The following is a 15,231-nucleotide window of genomic DNA, read 5'->3' on the forward strand; positions in this document are numbered from 1 at the left end:
GGGTCGCTTGCTCATCTCTTTGCTTAGGAAGAGGTTAGTATATGATACCTGGGACTGACAGCCCAACCTACACCTCATGGAATGGCAGGGGAGTTCTCTCAGAGGAAGGGAGATGAGGAAACACATGAGCAGGAGATGGAGGTTAGCAGCCACCTCAGCCTATTTATGTCAAGGTGAGTGATACGCTGGAGGGCAGGGTCAGCAATGTTTCTCGGAGTTTGACGACCCCTATTCCCAGTATCTATTGTTTCAGAACAAAGCTTCTCAAAATTTAATGGTTTAGCAGGATTTCCCTGGTGGTCTAGTAGCTAGGACTTGGTGTTTCCAGTGGTGGGGGCCTGGGTTCGATACCTGGTCAGGGAATTAGATACTACATGCTGCAACTAAGACCCAGTGTGGCTAGATAATTAAAAATAAAATACTTTCTTAAAAAAATAATTCAAAGGAGAGTTAAAAAATGTAATTGCTTAAAACAACAACCATTTTGCTATGACTCATAGTTCGGTGTTAGCCATTCATACATGATGAAAGTTTGGGTTGTGTCCATTTTCTGCTATTGTGAATAATGCTGTGATAAATGTTCATATGCATGCATGCATGCTAAGTTGCTTCAGTTACGTTTGACTTTTTGCGACCCTATGGACAGTAGTCCACACGGCTCCTCTGTCCATGGGATTCTCCAGGCAAGAACACTGGAGTTGTTATGCCCTCCTCCAGGGGATCTTCTCGACCCAGGGATTGAACCCATGTCTCTTACATCTCCTGTGTTGGGAGGCAGACTCTTTACCGCTAGCGCCACCTGGGATGCCCAAACATTCATATACAAGAAGTTATTTGGACATATGTTTTCATTTCTCTTGGGTATATACCTAGGAGTAGAATTACTGGGCCATATGGTAATTCTATGTTTAACTTTTTGAGAAACCTCTATGTGTATGCAGTTTTACTTAAACAATTCTGAAATAACTATAGACTCAGAGGAAGTTGCCAACATAGTACAGAGAGGTCTTCTATACCCTGCATCCAGTTTCCCCCAGTGGTAACATCTTATGCAACTATACTACCCTACCAAACTTGGAAACTGGCCCTGGTGAATCTACAGACCTTATTCAGATTTAACCTGTTTCACATGTCCTCTTGTGTGTATGTGTGTGTATGCAGTTTTATCACATGTGTAGATTTTTTTCAGGAGGATTCCAGAAAAGGTTATAAATTCCCTTTTGTTTCTACAGTATTTCCAAATTATACCTGCTGTTTATATATAAGTATGTTTGCTCTCCGGTCTTTGGCTAGTTAACAAACCCTAATAAGTACAATGAGTTCTGTCATCTGGGCTGAATGTACTTCAGGTATGGGATGATATTCTAAAGAAGTCCTTAAATTGGTGATAGGATATCCTGCTTAATAACATCTAGTTTCAGTTTTGAAGTAGTATATTAGAGAAAACCCCAGAGAAACAGAGCCAGTGGGGTTTATATATTATAAGCAATTGGTTCACTCAATTGTGGAAACTGACAAGTCCCAAGATCTGCTGGGTCAATCAGCAAGCTGGAGAACTAGGAGAGATAGAGATGCAGTTTCCAGTCTGAGTTATTCAAATGAAGTGCTTAGAATGGTACTTGACTGTAGTAAGTGGTCATTAAATGTTAGCTGCCCTTATTTTTCCTTCGTTTCTGATCTTTTTTTTTTAAGCCAACATCTTCTCCTGTCCCCATCTCTTATCTCCAGCCACTTGAATCGCCAGTACTTGCCCTTCCCTGCGACATGTCATGCCTCTGAGCCTCAGCACACGCTGTTCCTTCCCTGCTGGTACACCCTTTTGAACTTGTCCAGCAACTCCCATTCGATAGACAGAGTCCAGCAATCATATCCCGACTCCAGACCCCTAGTTTTTCGATCAAAGTCTCGTTTCCTGGGATAAAAGTCTCCTTTCCTGTCCTCCAGCTTTTGACCGTTCCCTACTGTCCAAGTTCTGGGGAAGTAAGTGGTCCAGCGCCATCAAAGCATCCCTTTCCCTGGGTCTTGGTGCTCTGGCGCCCCCTTGTGCCCAGCCTCAGACCTGCATGGAAAAATATGCCTAGAAAGTTCTGGGAGAATAGTGCAGGTGCTGGGAAAGGTTGAAGGCGGGAGGAGAAGGGGACGACAGAGCACGAGGTGGTTGAATGGCATCACCGACTCAATGGACATGAGTTTGGGTAAGCTCCAGAAGTTGGTGATGGACAGGGAGGCCTGACGTGCTGCAGTCGATGGGGTCGCAGAGTCGTACACGACTGAGCGACTGAACTGAACTGAGTGCGGGGGATTCTCCACGGTGCACCCAAGGGTCACTCTCAGCCTTTCTCCTCCAGCTCTGGGTACTGTGAGAGTGCCCTGTGAGGACTCCATCCACGAGAGTCCATTGGTTGAGTTCTTCCCGTTACAAGCACTGACAGGAAATCTGAAGGTCAGTAGTGGGGGAAGAGGTTGGAGTATTTATTCTCCAGGCCTCTCTCTGCATCCCTGCAGTTCTGCCAGTGGCTGTGTTCTCTACCTAGAGCTATACAGCTCCTCTTGTGGCTCAGATGGTAAAGAACCTGCCTGCAGTGTGGGAGACCTGATTCGGTCCCTGAATCAGGAAGATCCCCTGGAGAAGAAAATGGCAATCCCATGGACAGAGGAATCTGGCAGGTTACAGTCCACAGGGTCACAAAGAGTCGGTGCTACTGAAGCGATTCAGCACAAAAGCTCTTTGAATGGCTACCTGTTTCCTGCCAGAATCCTAACTGAATCACATTATAAACTTAGGGTGAGTCCATGAGAGAAGGGGACCCTCGCCCACCAGGGCACTTCAGAGTTTCTCTTTAGAAGGACCTTGGGATGGCCAAGGAGCTAATGGGAGGACTTGTCTGAAAGCTAGTAAACTTTACATGGGGTTATTTGTGGGGAGGGGCTGAATTCTTCATGATACTTCCATTGGTATGTCTCTCGTCTCTCTGCCTGTCCCCTTGAAGGAGGGTGGAAGGAAAAAGCTTTTATTCCTGTGTGCATTTCAGGTCACTTGGGTACTTGGTTAACTTTTACTTTCTATTTGCCTCCAGAGCCCTGAGGGGAAAGGGGTACTATGGTTCAGAGAGGTAAAGTCACTTATCCAAGGCCACACAGTGAATGATTATAATAGCTACCTTAAACAAAGCAGAACTGTTTCATTTCATTTCTATGAAGTTCTAGAACAGGCAACACTCATTTCCAGTAAAAAAAAAAAAAAAGAAGGCATGGAGTGTCTCTGGGGGTAAAGTAGAGAGTGAGCATGCCCTGGAAAGGAGCAAAAAACCAAACAAAACAGTGTTCGCTGGTGATGGAAATGTTTATGTTTTAATTTAGGTGCTTAGTCACATGGGTGTATCTGTTTGTCACAACTTATTGGGCTGCTCCCTTAAGATCCGGGCATTTTTATTCTCAAAATAAATAAACAGGGATTTCCCTGGTGGTCCAGTCATTAAGAATCAGACTTCCAATGCAGGGCAAGCAGGTTCCATGCCTGATCAGGGAACTAGGATCCTACATGCCATGGGGCAACTAAGTCAGCGCACCTCAACTAGAGAAGCCCTCACACCACAATGAAGACCCAGAGTAGCCACAATAATAATTATCATTGTGTGTGTGTGTGTGTGTGTGTGTGAGAGAGAGAGAGAGAGAGAGAGAGAGCGCACGCGCGCTCAGTCACGTCTGATTCTGTGACCCCATGGGCTGTAGCCTGCCAGCCTCCCCTCCTGTCCATGGAATTTTCCAGTAAAGAATATTGGAGTGGGTTACCATTTCCTTCTCCAGGGGATCTTCCCCACCCAGGGATCGAACCCTTGTCTCTTGCGTCTCTGGCACTGGCAGATGGGTTCTTTACCAGCTGAGCCACTGAGGAAGCCCCAATAATTATTATAATTATAATAAAAGAATAATAAACAAAAAAGAATTTGAAAGCCCCATAGCTGTCACTGCCCCCCCCCCCACACTGTGCCAGGTCTTAGTTGCCTAGAATGGGATCTAGTTCCCTGACCAGAGATCAAACCCAGGCTCCCTGCATTGGGAGCTCAGAGTCTTAGCCACTGGACCACCAAGGAAGTCCCAGCTGTCACTTTAAAAAAAAAAAAAATTTATTTTATTTTTTATTAGTTGTCACTTTTGAGTGTTACATCCCAGGTCTGTCCAAAGGGCTTTGCCTAAGAATGGATCAGTTTATGAAGGACATGATGATAACATAAAAATCAGCAAATATTTTTGCAGCACTTAACATTCATGTATTTACTCCGTGAAAACAACATCTATTGCACATATATCCTGTAGTAAAGTAACCAAACAGAAAAATGACACTCCTCCTAGTGGGAAGGCAGATAATTAGAAAAACAACAACAAAAAAAGTGGAATACACAGACTGTTAGGACACTTTCTATGGGGAAAAGCAAATAAAGCAGGGAGGAAGGAGGTCGTGCGGGGCGGGGGAGGGTGGTGGTGGTGGTGGGGGAGTGTCTTGTTTTACAGACTTTATAGTATGACATCCTCATGATAAAAGGAATCTGAGAGACCACAGCATCAGAAGAGGAAACGGAGGCGCACAGAGGTCACCAGCCTAAGTCTGGCCTTGGCAGGGCTGGAGCTGGAAACCCCAAGAGAGATTCCTTCCAGGGGTGGCCCTGACTATGAGCATGGGGAACTAACAGACCGCTCATTCTCTCCCTTGGAGAAGTGGGAGTACAATGACCAGAAAGTTAATGACTTGGGTCTGGGGTCTCCCTAAACCCCCCGTCCCCCACCTCCCCATAGCTTAAGGCTTGATCTAGTTGGAGTGCGGGGTTGGAGGGAGGGTAAGCAAAGGAATTTATGAGATGGAGGCTTCCAGGCTGGGGACGTTGAAGGACTCGGGGTGTGTTTCACCAGCAGGTGAGGTTTCTCCAGAGCTGGAAGGCTTTAGTGGGGTGAAGGGGTTAAGGGGGAGCGACAGTGGAGGGGTTAATGGGGGCGGGCCCGGTAGGGGCGGGGCGGGGCCTCGGCTGGTGGCTCTGGCCCGGGGCCGGGAGGAGTCGCCGCCGGGTCCCTGCGCCGCCGCGGAGCCAGGATCCCCCAGCCGCAGGGAGAGGCGCCGCCCGCCCCGTCCAGCCGCCAAGCGCAGGTAGGCGCCGGTTCCTCCCCGGTCCGCGCAGGTGCTCCTCCCCGCGGCCCTCGCGGGCTTTGCGTCCCCGCGTCCATCCGCTGCCTCAGTCTCCCGCGTGGCCTCGGTCCCCGCCCCTCTCTGGGGCTGGCTCTCCTTGCGTCTCCGCGACTGACTTTGTCTCTGGGTATGTCTCCATCTCTCCGTCGGTCTCTGACGTCTCTCTCGATCTGCGGTCCCTCTCCCTCTGCTTGTGTCTCTCCTTCGCCATCTCGATGTCTCTGTATCGATATCTTTTATCTGCCTCTCCGTCTCTCTCTCTCACTCTATTTGCCTGTATCCCTGGGTCTTGATGAACTCTCAGTCTATACGGATCTCTCTGCCTCCGTCTCCCTGTTTCTGGGCATCTCTTTGCCCTTTTTCTTCCTGTCTCTCTCTCTCTCCGTATGCCTCTGTCTCTGTCTCCACGTATCTTACACCCGGTTCTGGCAACTTCACTCCGTCGTCATCCTCCAACTTTCCCCTGGGCTGAGGGTCTTCTTGGGAGTGGGGTAGGAGGCAGTAGAATTATCACCTGGGGCAGGTGGACTTTGAGTACCCCTGTGACCTGGGCTCCCCCTTAACAGAGTCACCCCACTGCTCTGGAGGTCCCACCCCCCCCCCTCCAATTTCAGGAATTCCTGGCTGGGGGAGGGGGTGAACTTCCTCCCCAACTTCCTCCAGTCCAGGATTTGGCTGGATCACCCATTAACTCCTTCCTGCCTCGGCTTCATCCCCGACCCCCTTCAACCACCCTGAACGACAGCTCTGGAATTTCTGTGAGGCGTCGGTTGTGGGATGAATGTCACATATACTCAGGTGGGATGAGGGCTGGGGGATTTTCTGGAGGGCAGAGATGAAGATGATGGGGGCCACACCCCTCATCACCCCCCACCAGGGCCCTCCACCAGCCACACTCCTGAACTCACCAATGTGTCCCTGCGAGCTCAGTTGTGTCCGACTCTTTGCGACCCCGTTGACTTGTAGCCCGCCAGGCTCCACCGTTCATGGGATTTTCCAGGCAAGAATACTGGAGTGGGTTGCCATTTTCTTCTCCAGGAGATCCTCCCCTCCAGGGATCAAACCCGCATCTCCTGCTTCTCCTGCACTGCAAGCAGATTCTTTACCGCTAAACCACCGGGATTTCACCAAGAGCCCCCCAACTCTGTCTCTGTGGATGAGCTTGACTTCAGGTTTGGGGTGAGGATGGGGAGGTTGTCCTCTCTGGGCGCGGTTTCAGTAGGAGAAAATGAGAGATTGATGAGTTTTTTTTTTTGGGAGGGGCCGCTCCAAAACTCTGGGAATCATAGCATCAAGAAGTTTTGAATGTGAACTCTCTTTTTTTTTTTTAATTAATTTTTTAATTAGAGTCAGTTTTGAATGTGAAGTCTTGGAATGAAAGGACCCAACTATGTGAGAATGATCTGAAAGGAGGATTGGGAGAGCTCAAACCTTCAAGTTAAATGTCTTGGGGTATTTGAATCCTTCAGTCCAAAAAGATGGGCTTTGGAATATTGGCAGTTTTCAGTGGTCGCAGTCGAGAGCTCGAAAGTGCTGTCAGAGCCAGCTAGACCAAACCCCCATTTCAGAGATGGGGAAACTGAGGCCCAAGTGTAGAAGTCCCCAAGGTGAGTCAGTGTCAGGCTCGGGTTGGGACTCTGGTTCCACTGAAGCCCAAATCCAAAGTACTGGCTTCTTTTGCTGCCACTACCTCAGATTAATGTGGGGAAGGAGGTCTTCACAGGGAAGAGGAAAGAATGCCAGGGTGAGTGTGAATGGCTGGAACCCAGGAGGGAGCGTTTCTTAGAAGCAGAGGAGAGAAAATATTTCTAAAGCCACGGTGGTGGACAGGAAGAGGGGACAAGAGTTGGTAGGAGTGGAAGGGGTGGAATTTCAGAGAAGGAGGGAAGAGAAGAGGGGAAGTGGGGAGAGGGGGCAGAGATTAACTCCCGCCTGACTCTGTCTCCTGACCCTCCCCATGAAGCCCACTGCTCCTGCAGGACAGGGCCTATAATTTGGTTTGTGTCTAGACAAATAATAACTCAGCCTCAGCCAGTATGTGATCCAGTGGAGTGGGATGAGACAAAGTTTCTGGGCCAGGTATAGAGAGGCAGCCTGGGCTGTTACTGTCCCTACCACGGGGAGAGAATTTAGGGGCCAAGTAAATGTGGTGACTACCACCCCCCCAACCTCCGCCACCATTGAATTCTTAGTATTTTACAATTCTGCACAATTTTAGAAATTCAGGCTGCTGGAATGTTAAAAAAAAAAAAAACAGAAGAGATAAGGGGAGAAAAAAGGAAGTGGGGTTCACCATATCTGTAAAAAAGAAGGGAAATACAGATTCGTGTTTGTTGGGCGAAGATAATAATCACTGAGAGTTTAATAATAGATTATGAAAGTTGTACAATTTTTTTTTTTTTTAAATCATAGAGTGTTCTAACAATAGAACTTGAGAATCCTGGAGTGTGAATTTCCTGGGATATTGGAAACCTAGAAGAGTAAGGGTGTGGAAAGCCGCCATAATAATAATAATAGAATGGAAGGAAAGGTAAAGCTCTAAAAGGTTATAATAATAGAACAGTAAACCCTGGCCTGGACTAACAGTAGAACCTGAGGATCTGAGAGCCTTGGGAATCTAGACCATCAGAGGAGTAGGGTCAAGGACACTCCCTGGTGTCCCTTCTGGGTGGTGGTGGGGACATGTGGGGGGGATGGGGATTCCTTCAGTAGAAATGGGGAAACTGAGGCCAGTGGAGTGGTCACGGTGGTGGCTTGACTGTCCCCGGTTTCCGCCGGCCAGCCGCCAAGGCGCCAGGTGGGGAGCGAGGCTCTGTGATCACATTTCGTTCCCCTAATGAGCAGACCAACCGGAGCTGACTGGTCCCCCGGGGGCTGACAGGGGAGCTGGAGCCTTCAGAGGAGGGAAGTGGGGAGTGAGAGGTGACCTGGAGGCTTCTAGGACAAGGCTGGTGAGTGACGGGGGTATGGGGGCTGTATTACCTCTCCCTCTTGTCCTTTCACCCCGCCTCCACCCCCAAGCCTTCAGCCTTGCTGGACTGAGAAGTCGCTCCTGGGGCCCGGGGACTTAGCTGGCTTGAGCAGCTGAGACTGCACAAAGTGGGGTCAGGGGTCTGACAGTCCTTTCTGTCACCCCACTATCGCTCCACATTCCCAACTTATCTCTCTTCCCTGGCCCTCTGGGAGGGGCCAGCAGGGACCAGGAGGGAGCAGGGGTGTGGGGTTGGGGGAGAGAGTGCTGGGCAAGGGAGTCAGGTGATGGAGGGGCATGCAGGACCCCCGAGGTCACTTGCCTTCTGGTGCTGAGAGAGTCTGTGGGTTTTTCAACAGAGTCTCAAAGAGGGCTGAGAACTCCAGAAAGACTTGGGAAAAAATTACAAGAGTGCAGGAAGGGAAGAGAGAAAACATTCTTTTTCGTTAAGAACGACCGATTTAGGCATCCTTGACACGTCATGTGACTTAGACAGCTAACTACCTTGTGGCCCTGGGCCTCAGTTTCCCCATCTGTATCAGGCAAGAGTCAAATAACCTTGTGCCCCCAGTTGTGGCATATAGGCTTATTGCATTGTGGAGTTCTAAGAGTCTGCCATTCCACGCTATCTTTATGTGGAGGGGTTGATGCTGGGCAGATCTCAGGCAGGGGAGAAGAGAGGGCTGAATGCTCCTCCCCCCACACCTAGCATCCCCCAAGAAGCAGGTGGGTTGAAGAAGAGGGACCGGAGGAGGGAGGGGCGATTGTCCTACGGTTCCCCCTGGAGGAAATTAGCAATGGGAAGTGCATTTCCTTTGTCTGCAGGAAATCAGTCTCCGGCCTGTGTACCCACCCCAGCCTCAGCAGAACCCCAGGGTTCTTGAGAGGGTGGGACAAAGGAAATTTCTCTGCTCTCAGTGCCTCCTTCCATTATGAACTGGTTCATTTCTCATGTCAGCTCCCCAGTGCCTGTGGAATAGTAATAATTGTTCAAACACTGCTCAATTTATAGATGATATCACCTCTACCAAGGATTTTGTTTCTTTCTTTAAAATTAATTTTATTTTTTAAATTGAAGTACAGCTGATTTTGGCGCTCAGTTAGATAGCATCACTGACTCAATGGCCATGAACATGAGCAAATTCCAGGAGATGGTGGAAGACAGAGGAGCCTGGCATGCTGCAGTCCATGGGGTCACAAAGGGCCAGACACGACTTAGCAACTGAACAACGACAGTAGTTGACTGATAATGTGCCAATCTCTATTGTATGGCAAAGTGACTCAGTTATACACATTCTTGTTTCTTAAAATATTCTTTCCATTATGATTTGTCACAGATGTGGAGTTAAGAAAATATTCACACACAAAAAATTATTCATAACTTAAAAGTTGAGAGTTACATTTTACTGGGTGGGAATTTTTAGGACTTCAAGCCTGGGAGATAGCATCTCAAGTCACCGTGAGAAAACACTCTCTGAGGAGGCAGGCAGAGGAGCCAGGTTATATAGATGTTTTGCAACAAAGGTCGGGTAGTCTGAACATCAGAAGATTATTGTCAATTAAAGAAAACCAGATATCCCAAGTTGAGGAATTTAGTGCTTTTCTATGTATTATGGAAAGATGCAAGAGTCTGGGCTCAGTGAAATCATTCTTTTGATAGGCACCTCAGCTATCTGGGGCCAGTATCCTGTGTTTTCACATCCTGAGCTTTCTGGGGGGCGGGTACTCACCACGGGGAGTGGTTGCAGTCTGATGGCTGCTAGATGGCAGGTATTCTTTCCTTCCTGAGTTCCCTCAAGGCTCACCAGCTCACTATCCATTGTGGCCACAGTTGCTGGTGACTGAGCCTTAACCACTGGACCACCAGGAAGTCCCAAAGATTTTTGTATCTGTGACGTGACTGGTATAAAATTTGTGCCTCACCTCCCCTTCATGCAGAAGGGGAAACTGAGGCTCCTGAAGGAAAAGTAATTCCCTTGGTCTTACAGGCTGACGGAGAGACCCAGGGAAGAGAGAGAGAGATGTTTTGAGTGATTTGTTCTGGGCTGGAGGAGGGGTGGTTCAGTTCAAAGGGAGGGACCGGATTGCACTGTTCCAGTCAGGAGCAAGCCCCCTCCCTCTCATCTCCACAGGATCCAAGAGTGTCTGTGAGTCTGAGGTAGGGGCAGCCCTTCTGTCACGGAGGACCCCACAGGGGGTAGGACGTACTAAGCGGGACTCAGCTCTGACCTTTCAAAGTCAATTATGCAGCAGATAGAGCCTGCCCTTTTCACTTTTTCCTTCCTCATCTCTTTATCGCTGGGACCCTGCAGGGACTCGCTGGAGCTTGAAGTGGGGGGTGGTGCTCCCTCAAGGGGAGGGGGAGCCTGTGTGGGAGCAGGGGCTGACCAAATGTCTGTTCCCTCAGTCCAAAGGCATTATTTGAGTGCCTACTGTATGCTGGGTCTGTCCTGGGTGCTGGCGATAGCTACAGCAGTCAATACTGGTCCCCGCTCTCCTGGAATGTCCATTCAAGACAGACAGGCAGACACAAACAAGATGCAAGGTGATGTGAAGAGAGTTGTTTAGTCACTCAGTTGTGTCTGACTCTTTGTGACCCCACGGACTGTAGCCCACCAGGCTCCTCTGTCCATGGGTCCCGCCCCCCCACCACCCTCGGCAAGAATACTGGAGTGGGTTGCTATTTCCTTTCCCAGGGGATCTTCCCAACCCAGGAATAGAACCTATGTCTCCTACGCTGGCGGGCAGATTTTTTTTTTTTTTTTAACCATTGAGCCACCAAGGAAGCCCTGGGACTATGGATAAGCATATTTTCATTTTGCATTTGTGCATTTTCTAAATTTCCTTCAATAATGACAGATTTCCCTCACTTCTTGAACTTCCAAGTACCCAGTCTATTCAATCTATCCCTTCAACGTCAACTTCATAGCCATCGCCTCTGTCCTGACTCAGTCCTCTTTCTTGCCTTGACTTTTACAACAACCTTTTCCAGCTGTGAATAAACTAACAAAAAGCACCTCACAGACATGTGTACCTCTCTCCTACCAGCCATCTATGATGGCAGAGATCATGTCTTATCTATATTTATCTCCAGTGTCCAGTCCTGTGTGGGGCACAGAGGAGGCACTCAGATGTTGGATGAACTGAAGTTCTCCTCAAATAGGATGTAACCTCCTGGAAAAGAAGAGCCCTATCTTGTGATTCTGTGATTCCTGTAATTCCTCCACACAGAGTGGGTGGGTATGGGTGGGCAGGACTGTGGGGCTTCCCTGAGGAAGTGATGGAGGTATGGGAGCTAGTCCTAAGTAGATCTGAAGGAAGGACAGAGGTGGTGAGGCTGGAAAGAAGGTCCAGCCTTGAGCCTGCCGACGTGCGGGAGGGAGAGGTGGGTGCGAAAGTTAGCGAGGCTGTGAAGGCTTGTCCGGCAGTGCCTTGTCACCTGGGGGGAAGACTTGGGATTTTGTCCCAAGTCCATGGGGAAGTTTATTGGAGGATTTCAAGCAGAGAAGTATTAATAACAAGAGCTGATTGACATGTTAGGGAGACCTGTCTGGCCGCCACGTGGTGAGTGAGTGGAGGGAAGCCAGAGTGGCAGGCAGGAAAGCCTTGGGGAGGCTCAACTGCAAGGTCCAAGCCAGCGGTCACGGTGGAGCAGAGTGGGCAGCGGCCGGGGTTTTAGAAACATGCATGGGTTCAGAATTTAGTGTGGAGGTTAGGGAGAGCCCAGAGCACTCTCCCGTGGGAAGATGCTGCTCAGGCACCTGGGAGGTTCCCTTGGGCCTGCTGGATGCCTTGGGGCTCATCCCTTCCCCTCTTTGGCCCCTTGGTTTTCTCGTCTGTCCTACTGACTCAACCAGTGGTTTTCAGAATGTGTCCTGGGGACTCTTCAGAGATGGGACTTCCTCTGGCCACCTCCTTTCAGCTAGAGCACAGAGTAGCTTCCCTTTTTCACTGTCTTAGATGAGGTTTCCTGTTGAGATATGTTTTTTCAAAAGTGGTTCCACAGCCTACAAACTGATGCAAACTGCTGGATGGAATGGCCTCTAAAGATGCCCCTACTTCAGGACTTCACTCCCCTCCTCTTGGGGGCTGACAGTGGTCCAGGGCTTGGTCCAACACTGTCTTTTGCCCTGTGCTTAAAGATCTCCCCAGGACCACAGGGTGACAGGCCCAAGACTCTCACTCGGGGAAGTCAGAGGGGAGCGGGAAGAGACAATGAAGGGGGTGGTCTCTGAGGGAGGGGACTCCTGGTACTGCCCCCAGGGCTCCCCCTTTGTCGATTGAGTTCTCATAACTTCCCTGCCCCAGCCCCCTGCAGCTATGCTTCCATGGGCTGTCAGCCCAGGCCCCCTTTCTGTCCAATTATTCTTGGGTGAAAACTGACTTTCAGGCTGGAGAAAGGAGGTGAGAGCCAAGATTTTCCCTGCTCCTGTTATCAGGACCTTGGACAGGTCTCTGAACCACTCTGCCTCAGTTTGTCAAATAGAGGGAATCATAGTACTTTCCTCTTAAAGTTCTTGAAAATTTAAAATTCATATCCCCAAAAGTGCTGAAGACAAGGTCTGCTATGTAATAGGACTCAAAAACCTTAGTTGTTATTATCACCACCGTCATTATCATTGTCAAGAATTTGGAGCCCTGGGTTAGGAGTAGGAAGCTGGTTCTAGCCTGGTTCCATCACTGCCTTGCTGTACATCCTTGAGGGGAGTGACCCAGCCTCTCTGGGCCCTGTCTCTATGTCTATAATATGATAGGTGAGACTAGTTCAGCGTTTCCCAGAGCATGATATGAGACTTGTGCCAGTTTTATGTGGTTTCTGGAAGAAAGTTTTAAAGCAACTATTAGGGAAAAAACATAACTGACATCTCAAATCTGAGTTTTCAGTGATCTGTTGCTTAGATTAAGCATCACTAAGGTACCTACCCTCTGGAGCTCACTAGAGTCAATGACAAAAGGGTGTGGGGAGCAGAGGGAAGTCCCTGACACATCTCACAGCAGTTCTCTTTCCCCACAGGTACCGCAGAGTCAGCTTTGAACTGAGAAGCAGGGCCACCTCATCTCAACTGCTCAGCCCCCACCGGGACCAAGCTGGAGCCCCTCCCATGTCCCTTTTAAATTTCCTGTATCGGTAACCCTGTGCTGATAGAGCCCTTACTCACCACCTTCCTGTTTCTTTAAAACCCTTCCCACATTCCCCAGACTGAGTCCTCCCCCTCTTTCATCCTTCATAGGACACACCCCCTTTTTGTAGTCTTCTCTTTGGTTATCTCCCTTATTTCCTTATTTCTTACTGGGGTCCTAGGAGGTGTCAGCACCCCCATCCATCTGGCCTGGTCTTCTCCACTCCCAAACTGTGGACTGCCCTATCTCAACACTATCCCATACATTCCCTGTGTCTTCTAGTACGTTTCTTCTCACTGTTACTTCAGCATAGCCACGCTTACTTTCTACATCCTCCACAAATCTCTGTCTCTCACCACTGCCCACTGATGCCTTCACCTCCTGTATAAACACTCCCCTCGGTCAATCGTGTGTTACCCCAGTACTCTCCCATTTATGCTCTGGTTGGGTCTATAAAGCCTCCTTGACAAAACTCTTTGTTAATCCTGCCACCCCTAAACCTCCGTCCCGTCGTAATTCTATCCATTCTCCAACTTTTCTCTCTGAAGCCTCTGTCCTTCTCTGCCCAGTCTGGCCCACAATTCACAGTCCACCTCATTCTCTAACCCTGTGAACTGTCTCCCACCATGTTCCCCTGAGCCTCCAAGGAGGGGGCTCAGGGGGGCCTGATGGCCTCCCGCCCCCCGTGGCCCCACAGCCCCCGTGGGCCAGGGGAAGCACCCCGAAAGACCCAGTGCCAAGGATGGGCAACCGCACGTTGGAGGGCTGCCATGTGGACTCCCGCGTGGACCACCTCTTCCCGCCCTCCCTCTACATCTTTGTCATCGGCGTGGGGCTGCCCACCAACTGCCTGGCCCTGTGGGCCGCCTACCGCCAGGTGAGGCAACACAATGAGTTGGGCGTGTACCTGATGAACCTCAGCATCGCTGACCTGCTGTACATCTGCACGCTGCCGCTGTGGGTGGACTACTTCCTGCACCACGACAACTGGATCCATGGCCCCGGCTCCTGCAAGCTCTTCGGGTTCATCTTTTACACCAACATCTACATCAGCATCGCCTTCCTGTGCTGCATCTCGGTGGACCGGTACCTGGCCGTGGCCCACCCGCTGCGGTTCACCCGCCTGCGCCGTGTCAAGACGGCCGTGGCCGTGAGCTCCGTGGTCTGGGCCACAGAGCTGGGTGCCAACTCGGCACCCCTGTTCCATGACGAGCTCTTCCGTGACCGTTATAACCATACTTTCTGCTTTGAGAAGTTCCCCATGGAGGGCTGGGTGGCCTGGATGAACCTCTACCGGGTCTTCGTGGGCTTCCTTTTCCCCTGGGCCCTCATGCTGCTGTCGTACCGTGGCATCCTGCGGGCTGTGCGGGGCAGCGTGTCCACCGAGCGCCAGGAGAAGGTCAAAATCAAGAGACTGGCCCTCAGCCTCATCGCCATCGTGCTGGTCTGCTTTGCACCCTACCACGTGCTCCTGCTGTCGCGGAGCGCTGTCTACCTGCGCCGCCCCAGGGACTGTGGCTTTGAGGAGCGTGTCTTCTCGGCATATCACAGCTCGCTGGCCTTCACCAGCCTCAACTGTGTGGCTGATCCCATCCTCTACTGCCTCGTCAACGAGGGTGCCCGCAGTGATGTGGCCAAGGCCCTGCACCACCTGCTCCGCTTTCTGGCCAGTGACAAGCCCCAGGAGATGGCCAACGCCTCGCTCACCCTGGAGACCCCGCTCACTTCCAAGAGGAACAGCATGGCCAAGGCCATGGCAGCCGGCTGGGTGGCAGCTCCGCCCTCCCAGGGGGACCAGGTGCAGCTGAAGATGCTGCCGCCAGCACAGTGAACCTCGAATCCTGCAGAGCCCCCACTCCTCCGGTCTAATCCCCCACTCCTTCCCTTCTGGTCCAGTGTATGCAAATTGTATGTAAATAAGGCCCTGTTACTGTTCATAAAATGTAAGAAAATAGGAAAA

At 50.3% G+C, this 15,231-nt stretch overlaps 1 protein-coding gene across 5 annotated transcripts; it reads left to right on the plus strand.

The window, feature by feature from the left end:
• The first annotated feature begins 2,098 nt into the window (after positions 1–2,098).
• Positions 2,099–15,231, plus strand: GPR4 (G protein-coupled receptor 4). Of its 5 annotated transcripts, XM_081510642.1 has the most exons (3): positions 5,070–5,140; positions 6,218–6,358; positions 13,165–15,231. In XM_081510642.1, exon 3 carries the CDS (start codon positions 14,014–14,016, stop codon positions 15,100–15,102), a length of 1,089 nt encoding a protein of 362 aa, XP_081366768.1. In that variant the 5' UTR covers positions 5,070–5,140; positions 6,218–6,358; positions 13,165–14,013; the 3' UTR covers positions 15,103–15,231. The 5 variants fall into 5 exon arrangements, with proteins under 5 accessions (XP_081366770.1, XP_081366769.1, XP_081366768.1 ...); XM_081510644.1 differs by lacking the exons at positions 5,070–5,140; positions 6,218–6,358 and adding an exon at positions 2,099–2,195; XM_081510643.1 differs by lacking the exon at positions 6,218–6,358 and having other exon boundaries at positions 5,057–5,140.

Source organism: Giraffa tippelskirchi, chromosome 7, assembly GCF_054371585.1.
Source record: "Giraffa tippelskirchi isolate mGirTip1 chromosome 7, T2T-mGirTip1v1.2.pri, whole genome shotgun sequence".
NCBI lineage: Eukaryota > Metazoa > Chordata > Mammalia > Artiodactyla > Giraffidae > Giraffa > Giraffa tippelskirchi.